Source organism: Rhinolophus sinicus, chromosome 10, assembly GCF_057876585.1.
Source record: "Rhinolophus sinicus isolate RSI-liver-muscle chromosome 10, RSI-T2T, whole genome shotgun sequence".
Lineage (NCBI taxonomy): Eukaryota > Metazoa > Chordata > Mammalia > Chiroptera > Rhinolophidae > Rhinolophus > Rhinolophus sinicus.
In genome coordinates, this window is record NC_142510.1 from 3,408,679 (window position 1) to 3,425,712 (window position 17,034).

The 17,034-nt window shown below is 50.4% G+C and overlaps 1 protein-coding gene across 1 annotated transcript in view; it reads right to left on the minus strand.

The window, feature by feature from the left end:
- Positions 1–262: 262 nt before the first annotated feature.
- Positions 263–17,034, minus strand: part of VPS35L (VPS35 endosomal protein sorting factor like) — a 79,257-nt gene continuing 62,485 nt past the window's right edge. The window contains exons 27-31 of the mRNA XM_074323112.2: positions 11,960–12,099; positions 6,316–6,481; positions 2,398–2,516; positions 1,233–1,379; positions 263–820 (exon numbers count right to left, since the gene is read on the minus strand). Of these exons, the coding sequence (XP_074179213.2) occupies positions 722–820; positions 1,233–1,379; positions 2,398–2,516; positions 6,316–6,481; positions 11,960–12,099 (671 nt within the window). The 3' untranslated portion in view covers positions 263–721. The remainder of the gene's footprint in view (positions 821–1,232; positions 1,380–2,397; positions 2,517–6,315; positions 6,482–11,959; positions 12,100–17,034) is intronic.

Sequence of the window (17,034 nt, forward strand, 5' to 3'; positions counted from 1 at the left end):
ATGCATTTTCCTGAACAAAGGGTTCTAGGCTGGCGTCCCCGCCAATCACTATTAATGTTCTTACTGATTCAAAATAAAATGTCAGTGGAAGCTCATCAGTAATAACAATCAGATTCCATCAAACTGGTGGTAAGAAACATAGACAGAATCCCATGCTGTCTAGAAATATGGCTGCACAGCAAACCAGACAATATGTTGCGATAACATTCTCTTTCTTCTGAAGAGAATCGGGGGTAATTAAATGAACAGCCATGAACATAAATACTCCTTCAGGAGGTTTATTCTATTGTAGGATATAGTTGCTTCAGGTTTATTCTGTCACAGGATATATTCTAAGGCTAGTCAAGAGCTGCTTTTTGATAGAAAAAGGAATTATTTGAGCCATCTGCCTTTTATAAATGCTCCAAGGTGGTGCAGGCAACATTTAATTCCAGACTTGAGATCCTTGCAATAGGGAGAGGAAAACAGTAGCTTTTAAAAAATTAAGCGCTTTGCACGGTTCTTTTTTCAATTAAAGACGCCACAGAGAAAGATGTGACTTGCGTTCAGCTGCTCAGTGAACGAGACTGGACCTTAGTGCTCTGACCTTTCCCACTTCACAGTCAGAATAATCCTGGGTAGAGGCCAAAGCTTAAACCAATGGTACATGAGTAAAAATAAAATCTGAAAACGCAGGTCTTTTTGGACTTGGCAGCAGAGCTCCTGGGGAGAGGTCCCCGATTCAGGTCCGCGTTTGCAGAGGGAGCCTGAGGGCCAGCTCAGTCAGATGACCCATATCTGGTTGTTTGCTCCGCTTTTTGATGTATTCCAGAGTTTTCACCTAGGAGGGAAAAGAAGGATCCATTTCTTTACTGGTTTGTAATTCTCTATCCTTGGAACCCAAGGCTGTAACAAATCAGCCATATCATGATCTTGTGTTTTTTTCTTAGCAGAGAACAGGTCAAGTCTTTTGAAGGATAAGGGCAGGGAAGAAATAAGCAAAGTCTTTAAAACTTCTTAGATTACAAATTGCCCTTACAATAAAAATTGGATGTGACCAGGCATGACTGATCTTTTAATGTGTGTGGTTTCTACACTGAGGAAATAAATTTTTAATACTACATAGCACAAGGAAGTGATCCTGTAAAACTTGTGGGCCTGGCCCTTTTCTAGAAGGGGCATGCGGTCCTGGCCCAATGCTGTGTCTGGCCAGCAGGCTGGTGTTGCTCGTCACTACCCTCGGAGGGTCTTACCATGGTCCTGGTGTCCGCACAGCCATGCCTCTGAGCCAGGTGCCACAGGTTGACTGAGAGCTGATTCAGCCTGTTGTTGCGCAGGTCCCCGTGGGCCAAGATACTGTTAAAGAAGGAAAGGCCCAACGAGCTCTGGCGCTTTAGGGCCTGAAAGAGAAAAGAGAGGTTATTGTCGGGCGCTGGGGCTCGAGACCGGCCCACTGTTGATGCAGGCCTGGGTTCAAATGCCAGCCCCACCACAGATCTTCTGGAGGGCAAGCTGCTCAATCTCCTGAGTCCTAGCTTCTTCGTCTGTGGGAAAATGAGCTCATGGCAGCTCAGAGGGTGCGTGAGGATCCAATGCGATGATACGATGATACGTGTAAAGCCTCGTGGCTTTGGAAACAAAGGACTACAACTGTTACTGTTTGTAGATGACATGATACTGTATGTAAAGATTTCACCAAGAAACTATTAGGACCAATGAATGAATTCAGTAAAGTAGCAGGATACAAAATTTGCATCAAAAAGAATAAAATTCCTAGGAATACATTTAACCAAGGAAGTGAAAGATCTGTAGTTAGAAAACTATAAGACACTGAAGAAACTGAAGATACAAAGAAATGGAAGGCTATATATCGTGTTCATGGATAGGAAGAATAACATTAAAATGTCCGTAACCAAAGCAATCTACAGATTCAATGCAATCCTTATCAAAATACCAAGGGCCTTTTCCACAGAACTAAAATAATTCTAAAATTTATATGGACTCACAGAAGACCCCAAATAGCAATTTTGAGAAAGAAGAACAAAATTGGAGTTATCATGCTACCTGATACCAAACTGTCATCAAAAAAATCGTCGTACTGGCATAAAAACAGACACAGATCAGTGAAAGAGAATAGAGCCCAGAAATAAACCCACGCCTATGTGGTCAATTAATCCATGACAAAGGAAACAAGAATATACATTGGGGCAAAGACAGTCTCTTCAGTAAATGGTGCTGGGAAAACTAGACAGAAACATGCAAAAAAAGAAAGCCTCTACGACATGGCCTATTGCTCCTGGGCTGCAAGCCTGCACAGCACGTGATGGAGGCAGCTGGAACACGGTGGTGAGCCTGTCTGAACACAGACACGGCACCTAAAAACACGGTCCACGGCGCTTTCCCACGAATGGCACCCACCTCGTCCTTGGCCAGGATCTTCAGATGCTCCAGGATCTGCGCCATCACCGTCTCGCACAGCTTGTTGTTTTCAGCCAGGAACTTGGAGTCTCCCCCATAGAGGCTGTCATTGGAGTCGACTGATGGAAGAAAGCAGAGCGGTGAGACGTTACCAAGGCCATTCTGTCCGGGGAGACGGAGCCGCATGGCAGGAAACTGCGGCAGCGCAAATGGAAACAGCCAGAATTTCCCAGGGGGCTTGGGGGTCTGTGGAATCACAGAGAAAACAGCTGGCCTTCTGGACAGTCGGAGCTAGAGACCAGGACGTGGACGTCGTGTCCCCTCTGGCTCATGGGTGGAGGGGGACAAGGAGAATACTGACCATCAGAGCAGCTGCCAAGCCTGACCACAGGGCTAAGTGCTGGCCACACATTACATTACTGCAAGTCCTCAGAACCAGCATGAAAGAAGAGATTAACATCTCCCTTTGACGAATGGGGAAACGGGCTCAGAGGGGACCCCGCTAAGATTCACACCCGGGAAGTCCGTTCCGAAGCCTGAACTGCCAATCACGGCACCCAGCTGCCTGCCTGGCCCTTCCTCTTCAAACGCACCATAAAGCTCCCTCTGCTCGTGAACTTGAATCCCTCTAATCATGTCTCTTGCCCTTTAAAAAGTCCCCCACTCGCTCGGGCACCTCCTGTGACAACTACTCCCTAGAGTATGACCAGGAAGGACAGCCTTCCCTCCTCTCCGCCTTCCTATCAGCTGACCTGTACACGGACATGACCTCCTCTGGAGAAGGACAGAGAGACTACAGGGGTGCTGTTTTGCACTTGACACACTTGGAGCTAGGTCCCTATCAGCATATACGGATCTGGTCTGTTTGTAACGGCCGGGCAGTATTCCACTGTGTGACGGACCACAGTGTATGTCGTTGGTCCCTGCTGGGGACTCTAGCTGTTTTCTTAGTTGGAGGGTGGGGGTCTGGTCCGGGCTGTTGCCAAGTCTTAGCGTCCACAGTGAAACCACAGCCCTGCCTGCAGAGTCCATTCTTTCCCTCCACACCTCCGTGAGCCCACTCCCCTTTTCTCTGCAGGTCTGTTTTAGCTGCTTTCATCCCAGCACCCCAGCACCAACTTGGCCATGGCGGAGCGCCATCCTTTCAACCTGGTGTGAACCAGCTGCGGTCTCAGGGGCCAACTGAGTGGAGAAGCCACAGGCCACACGGAGAAACCCTTGGAGCACCTGCAGCACTAAGGGGCCGAGAAGAGGGACAGGGTCTCGGCTGCTTCTGAGTTGATGGAGACCTGAAATGTGGGCCATTGTCCCAGCAATGGAAGTGGTCAGGCCAGAGTGCAGGCCAGAGTGAGACTGAGTCCAGACCTGGTGCTCATGAGGGAGAGAAATGATACACCCAGCAAACGGCCACTAAAACCAACCCCCTGACCTCTGCATCTGTCTGGCCTGGGCTCACACCCTCAATGCAGGTGGCGTGGAGCAGCGAAGGAGCTACACTGGATTTACAGTGGCATTCCGGGTCCACTCCTCCCCCTGGAGATGCTCCGTCTGCATATTCAATAAATAAACATTCAGTCCAGCAATATTCCTCCTTCTGTTAATACATCAAACACACGTGCATGTAAGTAGTGGAGTTCCCGCTCCAGGTAATTCCAAAACAGTCTCTTTTTATTCGTCTGGGAAGAGAGGAGCCAAGGCATCCTTCTAAATGCAAGAAATAACGGACCCGAGTTTTTCAGACGTCCTGACCCATGTTATCACTGTCTAAAAGGCTGCCCAGAGTAAGAACAGGGTGGGAAAATGGAACCCCCGGCCTTTACAAAGCCTCCTGCAGCCCCCGGACTCTCTCCGACTAAGACAACTGTCCGGTCACAATTGTGCATCCAAAGTAAACACACCTGGGCCAAGAAGAAGGAAACGAAAACCCTTCCGTTTTCACCTCTAGAAATCAGAAATCTAGACTCCCGCCTATGGAACACAGCCGCGTTCCCTTAGGGAGTAGTCCGGCCCCTGCAGTAAGCCCTGGTGTGAGGCGCAGACAGAGAGAGGAGAAGGCTTGGTCCTGACAGGGTCTTTGGTTTACAGACCCACTTCCACGGCAGTGTCAGGTCCTCAGAAGTGCCCCTCACAAAAGAGGAAATAAGAACGCCAATAAATACCGGAAAACACATTCCATCACATTAAACCATCAGGGAAATGCAAATTACACGCATCAGAACAGCCAAAATGAAAAAGGTTGAGCATACCAAGGGAACGAATGGACCCCTCGTTCATGCCCAGTGGGAGTGTCAACTGGGACAACCGCTTCGGAAAACTGACACAGTATCTACCAAAGCCAACCAAGCAAATCCTGTGAGCCGGCAATTCCACGCTCGGTGTGTGTACCCAACGGAAATGCAGACCAAGTGACGTGTTCAGGAACTACTCATTCCCGCCGGAACTGGAAATGGAAACATGCAAATGTTCGTCCATAAGGGAATGAATGAATCCTGGTATATCCACACAATGGAATACTGCACAGCGGTGCAAAAGGATGACCCAGAGCTACACACAGCCCCACAGAAGACTCTCACAGACCAAGTGAAAGAAGCCAGGCACCAAAGAATGCTTGCGGAATGAGTCCGTTTACATGAAAGTCAGGAATCGGCAAACTAATGTGTAATGCCAGAGATCCGGAAGCGGTGCTGACTGCAAGGGAGCCTATAGGGGATTTCTGGGGAATTAGTGATGTTTGATTTCTTGATGTGGGTGGTGGTCACCTGGATGTGTTCACTTTGTGAGAATTCACTGAGCTTGATAGTTTGTCGTATACGTACGTTCTATATTATACTGAACTCAAACACTGTTTTGTAACCAAGGACGCAGCACAATGTGTATCTCACAGTCTGGGTCTGCATTCCACTTCCACCACTAACTGGCTCTCAGCCCCTGAGACCACGTGGTTTGCAAACCACACCGTCCTTCTGAGTCTCCCCCGTGGTGGTATGTAAGGTGGAGACAAGCATGGATGCCTGTCCTATCGCAGTGCTGTGAGGATTAAAGGAGAATGAGGCCCATAGAGTCTGGCGCAGTGCCTGGCACACAGTAGGCGCTCAGGCTGTACGAGCTGTCGTCACCGACATTAACCGGCCTCCCTAAGTTACAGCTTTACCTTCAGCCTCCAGATCCCAGCCAGAGAAAACCTCCAAGCGTTACTAGCAGGTCATCCCTTCCCACCGCAAACTTGTTCCCTGAAACGTACAGACGTAGAGACACCTGCTTAAACCCTGAAGTATACAACTACCGCCAAAGCACCTTTAAACACCAGGGCCGTGTTTTGGAAACCAAACCTTGGAGCTGAGGGTCTGACGAGAGGACGCTTAGGCTCGATGCACAGAGATGTGGAGTTGGGACGGTCCCATGTGAGGCCCAGGGCACGAGGAGGCCGCCTCGCAGACGTGGAGCAGCAAGTTCAAAACAGCTGGCAGCACACGGGGCCAAGGCCATCTCCTTCCTCCCACAGCCGATCCAGGCGCTAACTGAGCCTCAGCGTCACTTGAAGTAATGGGTAAAAACACCCAGCCGGGGGACCCGCCCGAGACTGTAGTTAGGACAGGCCGGGAATGAAGCTCACGCCCGTGTTTACTTGACCACTGTTCTAGGTAATTCTGTGGCACACCAAAGACAGCACCTATCTAAAAGAGGGCTTTCTCCAAACTCATCCAAAGCTTGTTAAAGATGCAGCGTCTCAGGCCTCTTCCTGGGGAGTCTTAGTCAGAAGGGGCAGGTGGGGCTCAGGAATCGGTAGCTTAAGAGTTGCCCTGGGGAATCCTTACCCCGGACGAACTCGTGTTGGGTGAAACAAGGCAAGTGAAGCATGAACTTTACGTGCATGCAATTCAAGGGCAGTGCAGTCTCTGGTGGGAGGGGACTGTCTACCTTTATCTACGTGGTAGAGGTAGGTCTCCTGGCCCATGGCAGACAGAAGGTGCAGGACGCAGGTGTAGATGCGGATTTTGTCGTCACTGTTGTCTTCCCAGGCGTAGTCCTGGATCACGTTGAGAAGCTCTCGAACAAGAAACAGGACCCCGTGTTCGGGATGATCCTAGGGGAGAACAAAGAAGGATAAACAATCCAGACAGGCAGCGGGACGGGGAAGAAAAGTCATGCCAGCAACCCAGGCCCCTCCCGTTAGCAGCGGTGGAGAAGGGAAAGCGCCAGCGATGGTTCAACAACAGAGAAAAATGACCAAAATGTCGCCGACCCACGCATCCACACCCTCCAGCCTGCAGGGACGAGCTTTGAGAGCCTCCCTTTTCGGGTCCGAGGAATGAGAAAGCAAAGTGTCCTGTCAGCTAAATGGCCTGTTTCCAGAATGACAATCCTGCTCACATGTGCATAGCAGTCAAAAGTCCTGTTCCTCCAACGACAAAAGCAAGTTGCAGGTCTCGGAGCAGACGAACAGCGGACGCCACAAGGGTGAAGGGAACTAGTGAAGACAGGGGAGGCACCCAGGGCCTGGTGACAGCAGGAAGCCGTTACTACCCTTGGGCTGAAGGCACCCAGGGAGTGACGTTACTGGAACCTACAGCTGGAGGAGGCCAGCGGGCAGGAGCCGTGGCCTTGGGTGCAGGAACAAAACCAGGGCCCAGCAAGCGTGGGGGGATGTACCCCAACCCGACTCGCCTGCCCTCCACCCGTCGAGACCTCCCTCTGGTTGAGTGAGCTGAAGCCAGAAGGAAACAGCCCGGGTGAGGCAGCCCCAGAGGCCAGTCTCCCATACAGGTCAGATGGGAGGGCAGAGGATGCTACAGCGGGCAGCTTGTGCCAAGGACGCTCTGGCCTCCAGCCCACTGTTCCCTCCGCTGGGGTCTTCATCTGCAAGACGTTCTCAAAGGCAGACGGCTCGTGGGAGCCTAGCTCTCCGCGTACACGCTAACTCCCCGGCGAGGCCTCTCTTCCCTGATCACCCAGAGCCCCCGGCCCCCACCCTAGTCTCTCTTTCCCCCAAATCATGTCACGTTTCAGAGCAGTTCTCAGCATCTGAACTGATGGTACTCATTCCTTCTGAGAACTACCCAGTAACATCTCTTGCTTTAGCTGCTTCTCTCTCACCCACGCCTATCACCTCCAGGAGACGGGTACTTTATCTGTCGTGTCCGCCAAGAGCTCACTGCTAGGACTGCCCCGGGAACACGCCGGACGGTGCCCCATCCCTGGTTCCTACGACAGTGCTGGGTACACGGCAGGAGCTCGGTAAATACTGTTGAACGGATCACATGCTTTGAGTACCTTCTACGTGCCAGGAACTGAGGTCGCTATAAAAACAGTAACAGTAGCTAACATTTATGGTTGCTATCATAGCTGCCGTAGCTTTTCTGTGTTCCAGGAAGACAGTATGACATACCCTCCCCATTTCATTTGGGCACTGGGCCACAGAGAGGTTACGTGGCCCAAGGTCACCATGATGACACTTGTGGGAACCGGGATTGGAGCCCTGGCAGTCTGGCTCCAGAGGCAACATTCCGTCTATTAACACGGCCCCTGTACAGATGAACTAGGCGTGGCTCTGCCCATGGAGCCGGCTAACTGGGGAAGGCATACACGGAGTCAGCTATTCTGAAAGCTGGCCCGGAGACGGACAAGCGCTGTGACAGAGGTGGGTGGGCACAAGCAGCCGGCAAACCCAATGGGTGTATTCCAGCGTAACAATAACAAACACTTCCAGCGGGTGAGCCGGGGGGGAGGAGGGGGGGACGTGGTTTGTACAGCTGTCAACATCTGCGGAACTGCTGTTCTGTTGGCAAGAGGTCACATGATGTGCCAAAGCCCGGGGGCTTCAAACTGTAGGCATCAGAAGTGCCCACTGCTTACAGGGCCCATCTCAGCTGGCAACGCACCACTGCCTTTCTTTGCTCACAGCTGTTTCTATTTTGTTCTGCTATGTGGATGCTCAAAACTACATTTTATTTAAGGACCTGCCTTGGAACGAGACAACAACCCGAATGTTCCAGTAACTTAATTTCAACACAAACTGCCATAACTATTGTGGGCGACCATTCTACACACCTTCAAAAGGTGGAAGGGGAATGAAGACGAAAAGGTTTGCAGTTAAGCCATTTCTGGGAGTTTCTGCTTCTAACCAAAGAGACGAGACATTATTTCCAACCTTCTGTACAAGGAAGCATTTTCCACACGATAGCCATGCTTCAGTGGCCGTGACACTTTTTTTTTTATTGTACTTGGATGGCTCAGTGCCAGCAACTGAAGCAAGGCAAATACCAATTTAAAAAAAAAAAAAAAAGAAAGAGAAGAAAAGAAAAAGAAAAGTCCTGGATTCAGTTCGCAATCCGAGTGGGAAAGGTCCGCCAGTGTCTGTGCGGTGCTAAGGCTGCCTCTGTGACCAGCGAACAAATGCAAATGAGGAGACGGATGGGGCACCTGGAAGGGACTCGGGTCTCCCAGCTGGACAGACGGGGGCTGGCTTCCGCCATGGGCACAAGTCCTTCTAGTAAGTAAATGTCACCAGTGGGGAGAAGAGGCAATACCCTGGAAATACCGAGCTTCCCAGGAGAGCTAAGATGAGAGGCAGACAAGGCAGCACTGAGCCAGACATCCTGGCTTTGAATTCTGCCGTGGCCACTTCCGAGCTGGTGACCCTGGGCGAGTCACTTCCCCTCCCTGTGCCAGGGTCTGCTTCTGTGAAATGAGGATAAGAACAGGCTTGTTGGGCGTGAGTGTTTGTGAACTGCTGGCTGGCTCACTGTAAGAGGCATGTAAGTGTTGGTGAAATAAATAAAGTCCTTCAGAGAAGGAGCTAGAACGTGGGGGGCAGGGCTGGGAGGAAGAGCAGGAAAGGAAAGGGGGGCACTGCTGCTCACTAGCTGTGCCCTCGACAAGCTGCACGGCCTCTCCAGCTCTACGTTTCCTGAAGTGGAAAAGGCACAAAGACTCCACCTTGCCGGGCCTGGGGAGGGTTCCTAGAGCTGAATACTGACAAAGGGCTTCAGCACAGCACAGTTGAAAATCCACATGTAACTTCTGACTCCCCAAAACTTAATTACACGCCCTCGGTGTCCATGGGGCATTGATTCCAAGACCCTCCCATGGATACAAAGACCCAAGATCCCTTCAATAAAAGGGCGTAGAACGATGGATACCGTTGGCCCTTTGCATCCATGCTTCCCAGAAGGGGATCAAAAATACTGTTCTCATCTGTGGTTGGCTGAAACCGCCGTGAAATGCAGGGATACGGGGCTGACTGTATATTTAATGAAAAACATCCGCATATAACTAGACCCTGAAAGTTCAAACCCGTGTTGTTCGAGAGCTAGCTGTAGTCAGAAGTCACGACCCGTCGCTAGTCTCCGTTTCATTATCTTCAGGAACCCCCACCTGGCAAAAGCACCAGCAGTGACACCAAGAACAAGAGACTCTTTTGAAGCCGGAGGCATCCCCACAAAGGCCCAGCAGCCAGGCAGGCAACAGAGATAGGTTTCTTGGGTCCGGAGGCACCCAGGGCAACTGGAGAAAGTGTGCAAGCCCCGGCCGCCTCCCAGAAACCCCCCGTGCTCCCCAGCTGAGGCCAGCTGGCCAGGTGGGGAACATGGCCCCACATGGCAGGACCTGCTTTTTCAAGATTAACTGAAAATCTGGGGTTTTTGTGATCTATGAATTTTTAAATATGGGTCATTCATTCCACACGTCTTCCGTGATTATGTGGCCAGCAACCGTGTCATCAATTTGTGGCCCCAGGGAGAGAGCCAGGTCACAAACCACTTCCATGACTATCACTGCCCTCAGCCCTCACAGCAGCCCTGCCAAGCGGACACTGTGATGACAGTTCAGGAAGGTAACAACTATACAAAACCTTCCCAAGGCCACAAAACTCCTGAGTCACTGGGTCAGGACCCAACGCAAGTTTCTGACACTTACAGAAGGCTTTTCATTGGATCTTCGATGATTTTTAACAGAGAGGAAACACCATACACAGGAGGAAATGCTTCCCAGGTGATCAACGAACAAGGGCACAGATCTGCTTCCTCCTTAGAAACCCTCATTTCTTTTGTCCCGTCACTTGACAAATAGCTAGATTGTCCAAAGACAGGAGATTTGAAAAACACAAGTCAAGCAGCCCGGGCCCCGGACCCCCCCCCCCCCCCACTCTGGAGACCCTGGGATCTGAACTGTGATTGCTGGGAACTGAGTCACCTGTCTTCTCAGCCTCATCGAGATACAATTCGCCCACTGAAAGTGCACAACTCAATGGTCAGGATAGTCACAGAGCTGTGCGGTCATCGCCACAATCAATTCAGGACATTTTCATCACCCCAACAAGGAACTCCGTCCCCATGGGAGCTGAGCCACTGTCATGGCCCGAGTCCAGAGGGGTGTTTCTCAGAGTGTGTTCCCAGGACCACCGACACCTGAATTGAGTGGGGGGCAGGGAGTTGGGAGAGGGCCCCACACATCCGGATTTTAGCAAGTAGCCCTGGTTCCCACGCACATTTGGCTCCATCAGGAGCCAGCCGGTCCCATGCCTGGACCTTGTCCCAACCTGCCGAGGCCACTGGGCGCCCCAGAACACTACGTAGAGCCTAAAATACGTAAGACTACAAAGGAAACCCATCATCCGCAAACCTCGTTTTCAAAATATTTCCCCAATGTATGTGTTATATCGTCATCTATTGTTCCTCGGTGAATACATTTAAACAACAGACCTAAAGACGAACCTAGTAACCACTGTGCTTTTGAAGCAGGAAGCGCACGGAACAGTCATGTGAAACACCTTTCACACCCGAAACTTGATATGAACATACAGGTGTGGCTACTGGTGATGGAGACCCAGCTACTGCGGCGACCCCTGGCTCGTGGCCTGTAACCCGTCATGGAGCGAAAGGCTACATTTCACTGAGGTTTGTAAGAACAAGGATGTCACTCATTTTCTCCTCCAAATTCATGGCTGCCCTGCCAGATCCCCAGGGGGGAGCTGGACCCGAGGTTGAGAATCCCTGCTAGGGTGAGGGTCCTCGTGCTGGTCCCTCCAGCTCCCTCTGATTCCCTCCAGCCCAGGCCTGACGGCTCATCTCTTACGTTCCACAGGAAACCCCAGCAAGGTCCCCTCTGACCTCCGGTCTCTGGTTTCCAGCACTTACCATCAAGAGAGTATCACTCTCAATCTTTGTACCGTCCTACTCTACGTCTGCACACTCGCACACTTCACCATCACGGCAGCTCTGATGTGTAGATGCTGTCATTACTCCCATTTTACAGACGAGGAAACCGCAACCCAGGGGGGTAACATCACTGCCCGAGACTGCAGGGTGGGAAGTAAGACGGGCTGGGATTTTGCCCTCGGCATCTCGGTCCCGATGCCTGAGCCCCCTTAACCAGTAAGCAACACCTCCTGACCATACAGACAGCCTCAACTACTACACCCAGGACACAGAATGAATGGAAAACACACTGAGAAATTCAGATCTGACAACACCAACATATACACAATCCCTGCACTTACAGGGCTATGGATGCATATAAAGCAGGTCAAAGACACGTCACCTGCAGCCCTTTTGGGGAGACGTACCGGAACTATTAATAAAGTAGAAAAGAAATTGCAGAGGAATTCCAGAAGGAATGAGTCCGAGGGCCGCATCTTCCCATCGATACTTATCATCTTTGGAACTTCTGGAATGAGGCCGATAGCGGCTTTGAAAAACGCATCAGCTGCAAGACAGAAGAAAAGTCCATTTGTGAGGCTGAAAAATTCAGGGGCTGCTTTCGTATTCACACGGCTGGAAGCTGATCCTGAGTGTTACGTGGAAGTCAGGCCACGCAGACGGCAGGTCCTAGAAAAGGGTTCCTGCAAACCGTACCTGACTGGGTGGGACATTCCGGTGACATTCCGTTGAGAGGGAACAGTTCTTCCCGCCATCTCTCCCTCTTTCCCTCCTTCCTCCTATGAGCAGTTCAGCTCAAAGAACCTCAAACTGGCTTTAGGTGATGAAGTAAAAAAAAAACAAGTGGTAAAATTTTACAGAAAGCCTAGAAATCACAGTTGCCTGGGCTGAGGGCTCAACCTAGATCCGTTCACTGAACCCTCCCGTGGATCACGGGAGCAAATGCTGTCATCAATCCCACTTCACAGATGGGAAATAAGGTGCAGAAAGGGAAGAGAGAGGGGGAGACGGAGAGGGAGCAAAGGAGAGGGCAAGGGGGAGGGGGAGAGGGAGAGGTGCAGAGGGTCAGAGGGCGAGAGAGAGAAGGTGGTTCCAGCACTGGTGGTAGGAACTGGGCTCAAACGCTGGCCTGTCTGCATCTCTTCTAGCGCACACCATATTTGTTAAAGAAATAACAACTGGAACGTGTGAAGGAATGCACACACACGCGCACGCACACACACACACAAAGAGCCTCAGAGACTTCTGAGAGTGACAGTTCCAGATAATCACCCCAGAAATGAAGATATTTCAAAAATATCTAAATATTTGAAAAACTATGAAAAAGTCTGTAAAACAAGAAGACTTCAAAGGATGAAAGGGAGAGGAGAGGGGGAGAGAGAGAGATGGAGGGGGAGAGGAGATGAGGAGGGACGGAAAGAGGAGAAGATGGGAGTGAAAAAGCCACAGGAGGACAGAAGCAGAGACAGGGATGGGGGGAGAGGGGAAGAACTGGAGATAGGGGAGGGGGGGAGAGGGAGAGGGAGAGTTCTTTCTAGAACTGCCAAGGTATTAACCGTCAGAAAATGGCTCAAGGTCAAAACACTGACCCGACAAATGAAATTTTTAACTGCTGATAATAGAACAGCACTGGCACACGGCGTCCCACCCCCCACCCCCCATGCAGCACCGCAGGGGGCAGACGCGTCACAAAGTCAGCATAACGGACACCTATCTGCAGCCCCCCGCTCCCCCCCACACACACACATACACTCTTAACATGTTCTGGCAATTATTCCATCACCGCACATGAAGTACATCTTTCTTTTTTACAGCTACAAAGTAGAATCTGGTCCATTTGCTTTTTCTTCCCGGCGCACACGTGTTAAAACACACATACCATATAATTTACCATCTTAACAATCTGGTCCATCCATTTTTTTAAACAATCCTCTCTAGTGAATTTTATAATTCAACAGGATTGGAAACAATTGTCCTAAATCCTTTAGATAAATGCAGAATATGACTTTTCAGTCGCGAGCGGTGTGCTCTGAAAGATTTAACCTGGAGACTTTCAGCCAGAAGCAAATGGAAAGGGCTGGCCAACTGTGCAAGTCTGCCAGGGCAGGCTGCCTCGTCATTTCACATCCACAGTGAGTAATGTCACTGATGGCAGTGACAACGCCTGGGCCAGGCGTGCTGGTCACTGTTATCACACACGTTTAGATCGCTTCCTGTCTGAGAGTTTAGGCTGAGAGCTTAGGCTCTCCTGTTTCCCAACCTGGGCAGCTTCAAAGGGTCCACAGAACACCACAAGACGCATGCCATTCCAGAACCCTCTGCAGGGACATGGAGAAATCACACACACCCCAAACACAGAGCGCCACAAAAATTACAGACTGGCCATCAAAATATATGTCACTAGAAACCCTGGGAGAAGGTGTGATGTGAACAGAAGCTGAAAACAAAGGCTCAGTGGAAGACACCGGGTAAGCTCTGTCTGACTGATCCATGCTGCCTGACGACCCAAAATAACGGAGACACCTGTTCTCTCTGGATGAAGCCATCTTTCTCTCAGCTCTAAACTCAATGGGAGAAAAACTGAAAACAATCAGACAAGAGACTAGTTAAAGGAACTTGCACTGACATGCCGTGTTTCCCAAAAGTAAGACCTAGCCGGACCACAGGCTCTCATGCATCTTTTGGAGCAAAAATTAATATAAGACCCGGTCTTATTTCACTACTAAGGCCCCGTCTTATGTAAGACCGAGTCTTGTATTAATTTTTGTTCCAAAACACGCATTAGAGCTGAGGGTGCAGGTAGGTCTTATTTTTGGGGAAACGGTACCATGGAAATGATGTGACTGATACAAAGAAGGAACAATCATGTGCCCCGTAGGACATTTCAGTCAACGATGGACCACAGAGATGACGGTGGTTCCCTAAGATTATAACGGAGCTGAAAGTCTTGTCACCTAGTGATGCCGTCGCCCTCCTAACATGGTACCGCCACACATTACAACCGTCTCCAGTGCTCAGTACGTAACACGCTGCATGTGCTCATCTCCCAGGAGCAGCCGGCTGTACCCACAGCTGGGTGTGTGGGAGGCTGTGCCATCGTGGTTTGTGTAAGTGCCTCTGTGATCTGTGCTCCATGACGAAATCGTCTACGTATCCCCGTCGTTAAGCGACCCGTGACCGTACATCTCTATGCTTTGGTGCATAAAAATGTCCAGGACACATAAAACACAGAGAGTTGTACAGCTGTATACAGCGTGATCCCCTCCTCGCAAGGAAAAAAACAGTGTTTATACTGACGTAGATGCACAGAGCAGCGAGGTAAGACGCGCCAAATGGGTGGTGTGACGTAGGGGTGGAGGCTGAGGGTAAAGGAAATGGGCATCTTTCACTCACTCCTAGGCTACTGGTTTGGACTTTTAATTTACAAACTTCCAAAAAACCTTTTTTAGCATACAAAGGCAATGACAGTGTAAAACTGTCCATCACAGAAATGCGGGAAGTGAGGCAGGAAGGGGGACAGGTAGACAGCCTGAAAGCCTGAGAACCCCCTTCCTTCTTTCCCAGAGCAGGAAACTGGGGAGGGTTTGCAGAAGGGCCGCCCAGGCTGCTGCTCTAAGGGACAGCCACCCGCCTCGTGGGGCGAAGCGTGATACTAAGCTGAGGGTGACGCAGACCTTCCAGGGCTCGGGGTGCACCTCTGCACCTCGCAGCCAATGGCCTGGAAGGTTCCCCTCTGATGAGCTGCTCTAGGAGTGAGTCATACTTTAGGGTTCAAGCTCTCCAGATACCCTCACTGCCATGGATTCTCCACAAGGCTTTGCAAGGCTCCGGCCTAAGCCCGGAGGCCCTTTGCAGCTCCTACAGGTAACTCGGAGGCCGGCAGCCTCCCACAGCGCCCACCTGAAGGTCCCCACTGCTGCCTTGTGTACCGCGGCTCTGCACACACAGTCTGAACGGAAGGGCTCCATGTCCTAAGGGGCTAAGGCGTCAGTCGGCGGGACGACTGCCGGAAAGCTTCAAAATGCTCGGAATTAAGATGAGGGTTGCTCATTGTCTGCAAGAGCGAAAAACTGGAAAGAATCCAAATACTTTTCAATAGGAGCTGGGGGTGGGGTGGAAATGAAGAGGGGCTGGGGAAATCATCGACAGCACTTTTAAGAAGAAAAAGCAATAGGACACTGAACAGCCATCACAAAGAATGGGGTGGGTCCGTAGTATGTATGGACATGGATGAACGGGACGGGGCGGGTAGGGAGAAAGGCCAAGACTTACCGATAAGCGAAAAAAGCAAACTGAAAAGCCCTGGAAGACACGATCTCATTTCTACGGGGGAGAGGGGATGGGTGTACAGATGGGGAGGAAGGAGGGCAGAAGGGAGGTAAAGGGCCTATGAGGGTATTTTTTAAATGGATATATAGAAGGAAAAAAAATCAAGAAAAATATCTAAACTGCGAACAGTGGGTGTTTTTTTTGTTTGTTTGTTTGTTTTTGGAGGGGAGGAGACAGAGAAGATTGCCGGAGACGAGGGGAGTATTTTTTTAAAAGTCTACATTACTGTTTTATTGGAAGTTTTTCAAATGAGCACCCACTGTTTTTATAATAAAAATCATGAAAATGTAAAATAATGTACAGGTGGTCTGTTTTACAACAGGACACAGGACAGTTGCCCCAAACACCCTCCATATGTGATGAACCCAGATTTAACTGTGACCTGCAGCCTAAGTCCATCCTTTCGTGGAGTCCATGAATCACAAGAGAGTCAAGAAGCAATAATGCAGACCACCCTCACGAATGGTCTTTTGTCTTTAAAAACAACGCATTAGGTCAGTGCTAATGGAAATCTTGACTGCTTGTCAGAGCCATCAACCCCCTGGGTGGAACAAGACCTCAAAAGTAATTCACCCCCAGACTGACTTTCCGCTATCACATGCCCTCCTGGGCCACTCAGCGGGGCAGCTCCCATTGCAGGAACTCTATGAAGGTAAACCGCAATTTCTTAAGATGAGGTGTCACAAAGGGGTGAGAGAGTCCCGTCCCTCAAAGATACTTTATTGAACAGGGTTCTGGCTGGAAGAATTTTTCACTCTCTCTCTCTCTCACGTTCTGCCAACCCATTGCTAAACATCTGTACCAGCCTTCAACATTCTCCATCACTGGGTAAGTTTAGGCTGGAGGGACGATGTTCACAGAATGGAAACTACTGTATAAAATGCAACATTGGGACATAATTGACTGTCTCAACTTTGTGTTACGGTATCTCATTGAATCGGCAACAGACAGGTTCCACTGGCATCATCTCCACTGTGCAGATAGGGAAACTGAGGCACAAAAAGGCCGATTTGTGGCAGGGCACCCAGCTCATCAGCACAGAGTCAGGACTGGGAAAGCCTCCATTAGTCAGGGCCTCATCCCAACACACACCCACGTACATGGTGGAACCCCACCCCTCCAAGCTTCTCACTGTCCCTTCTCCCCTTCCCAC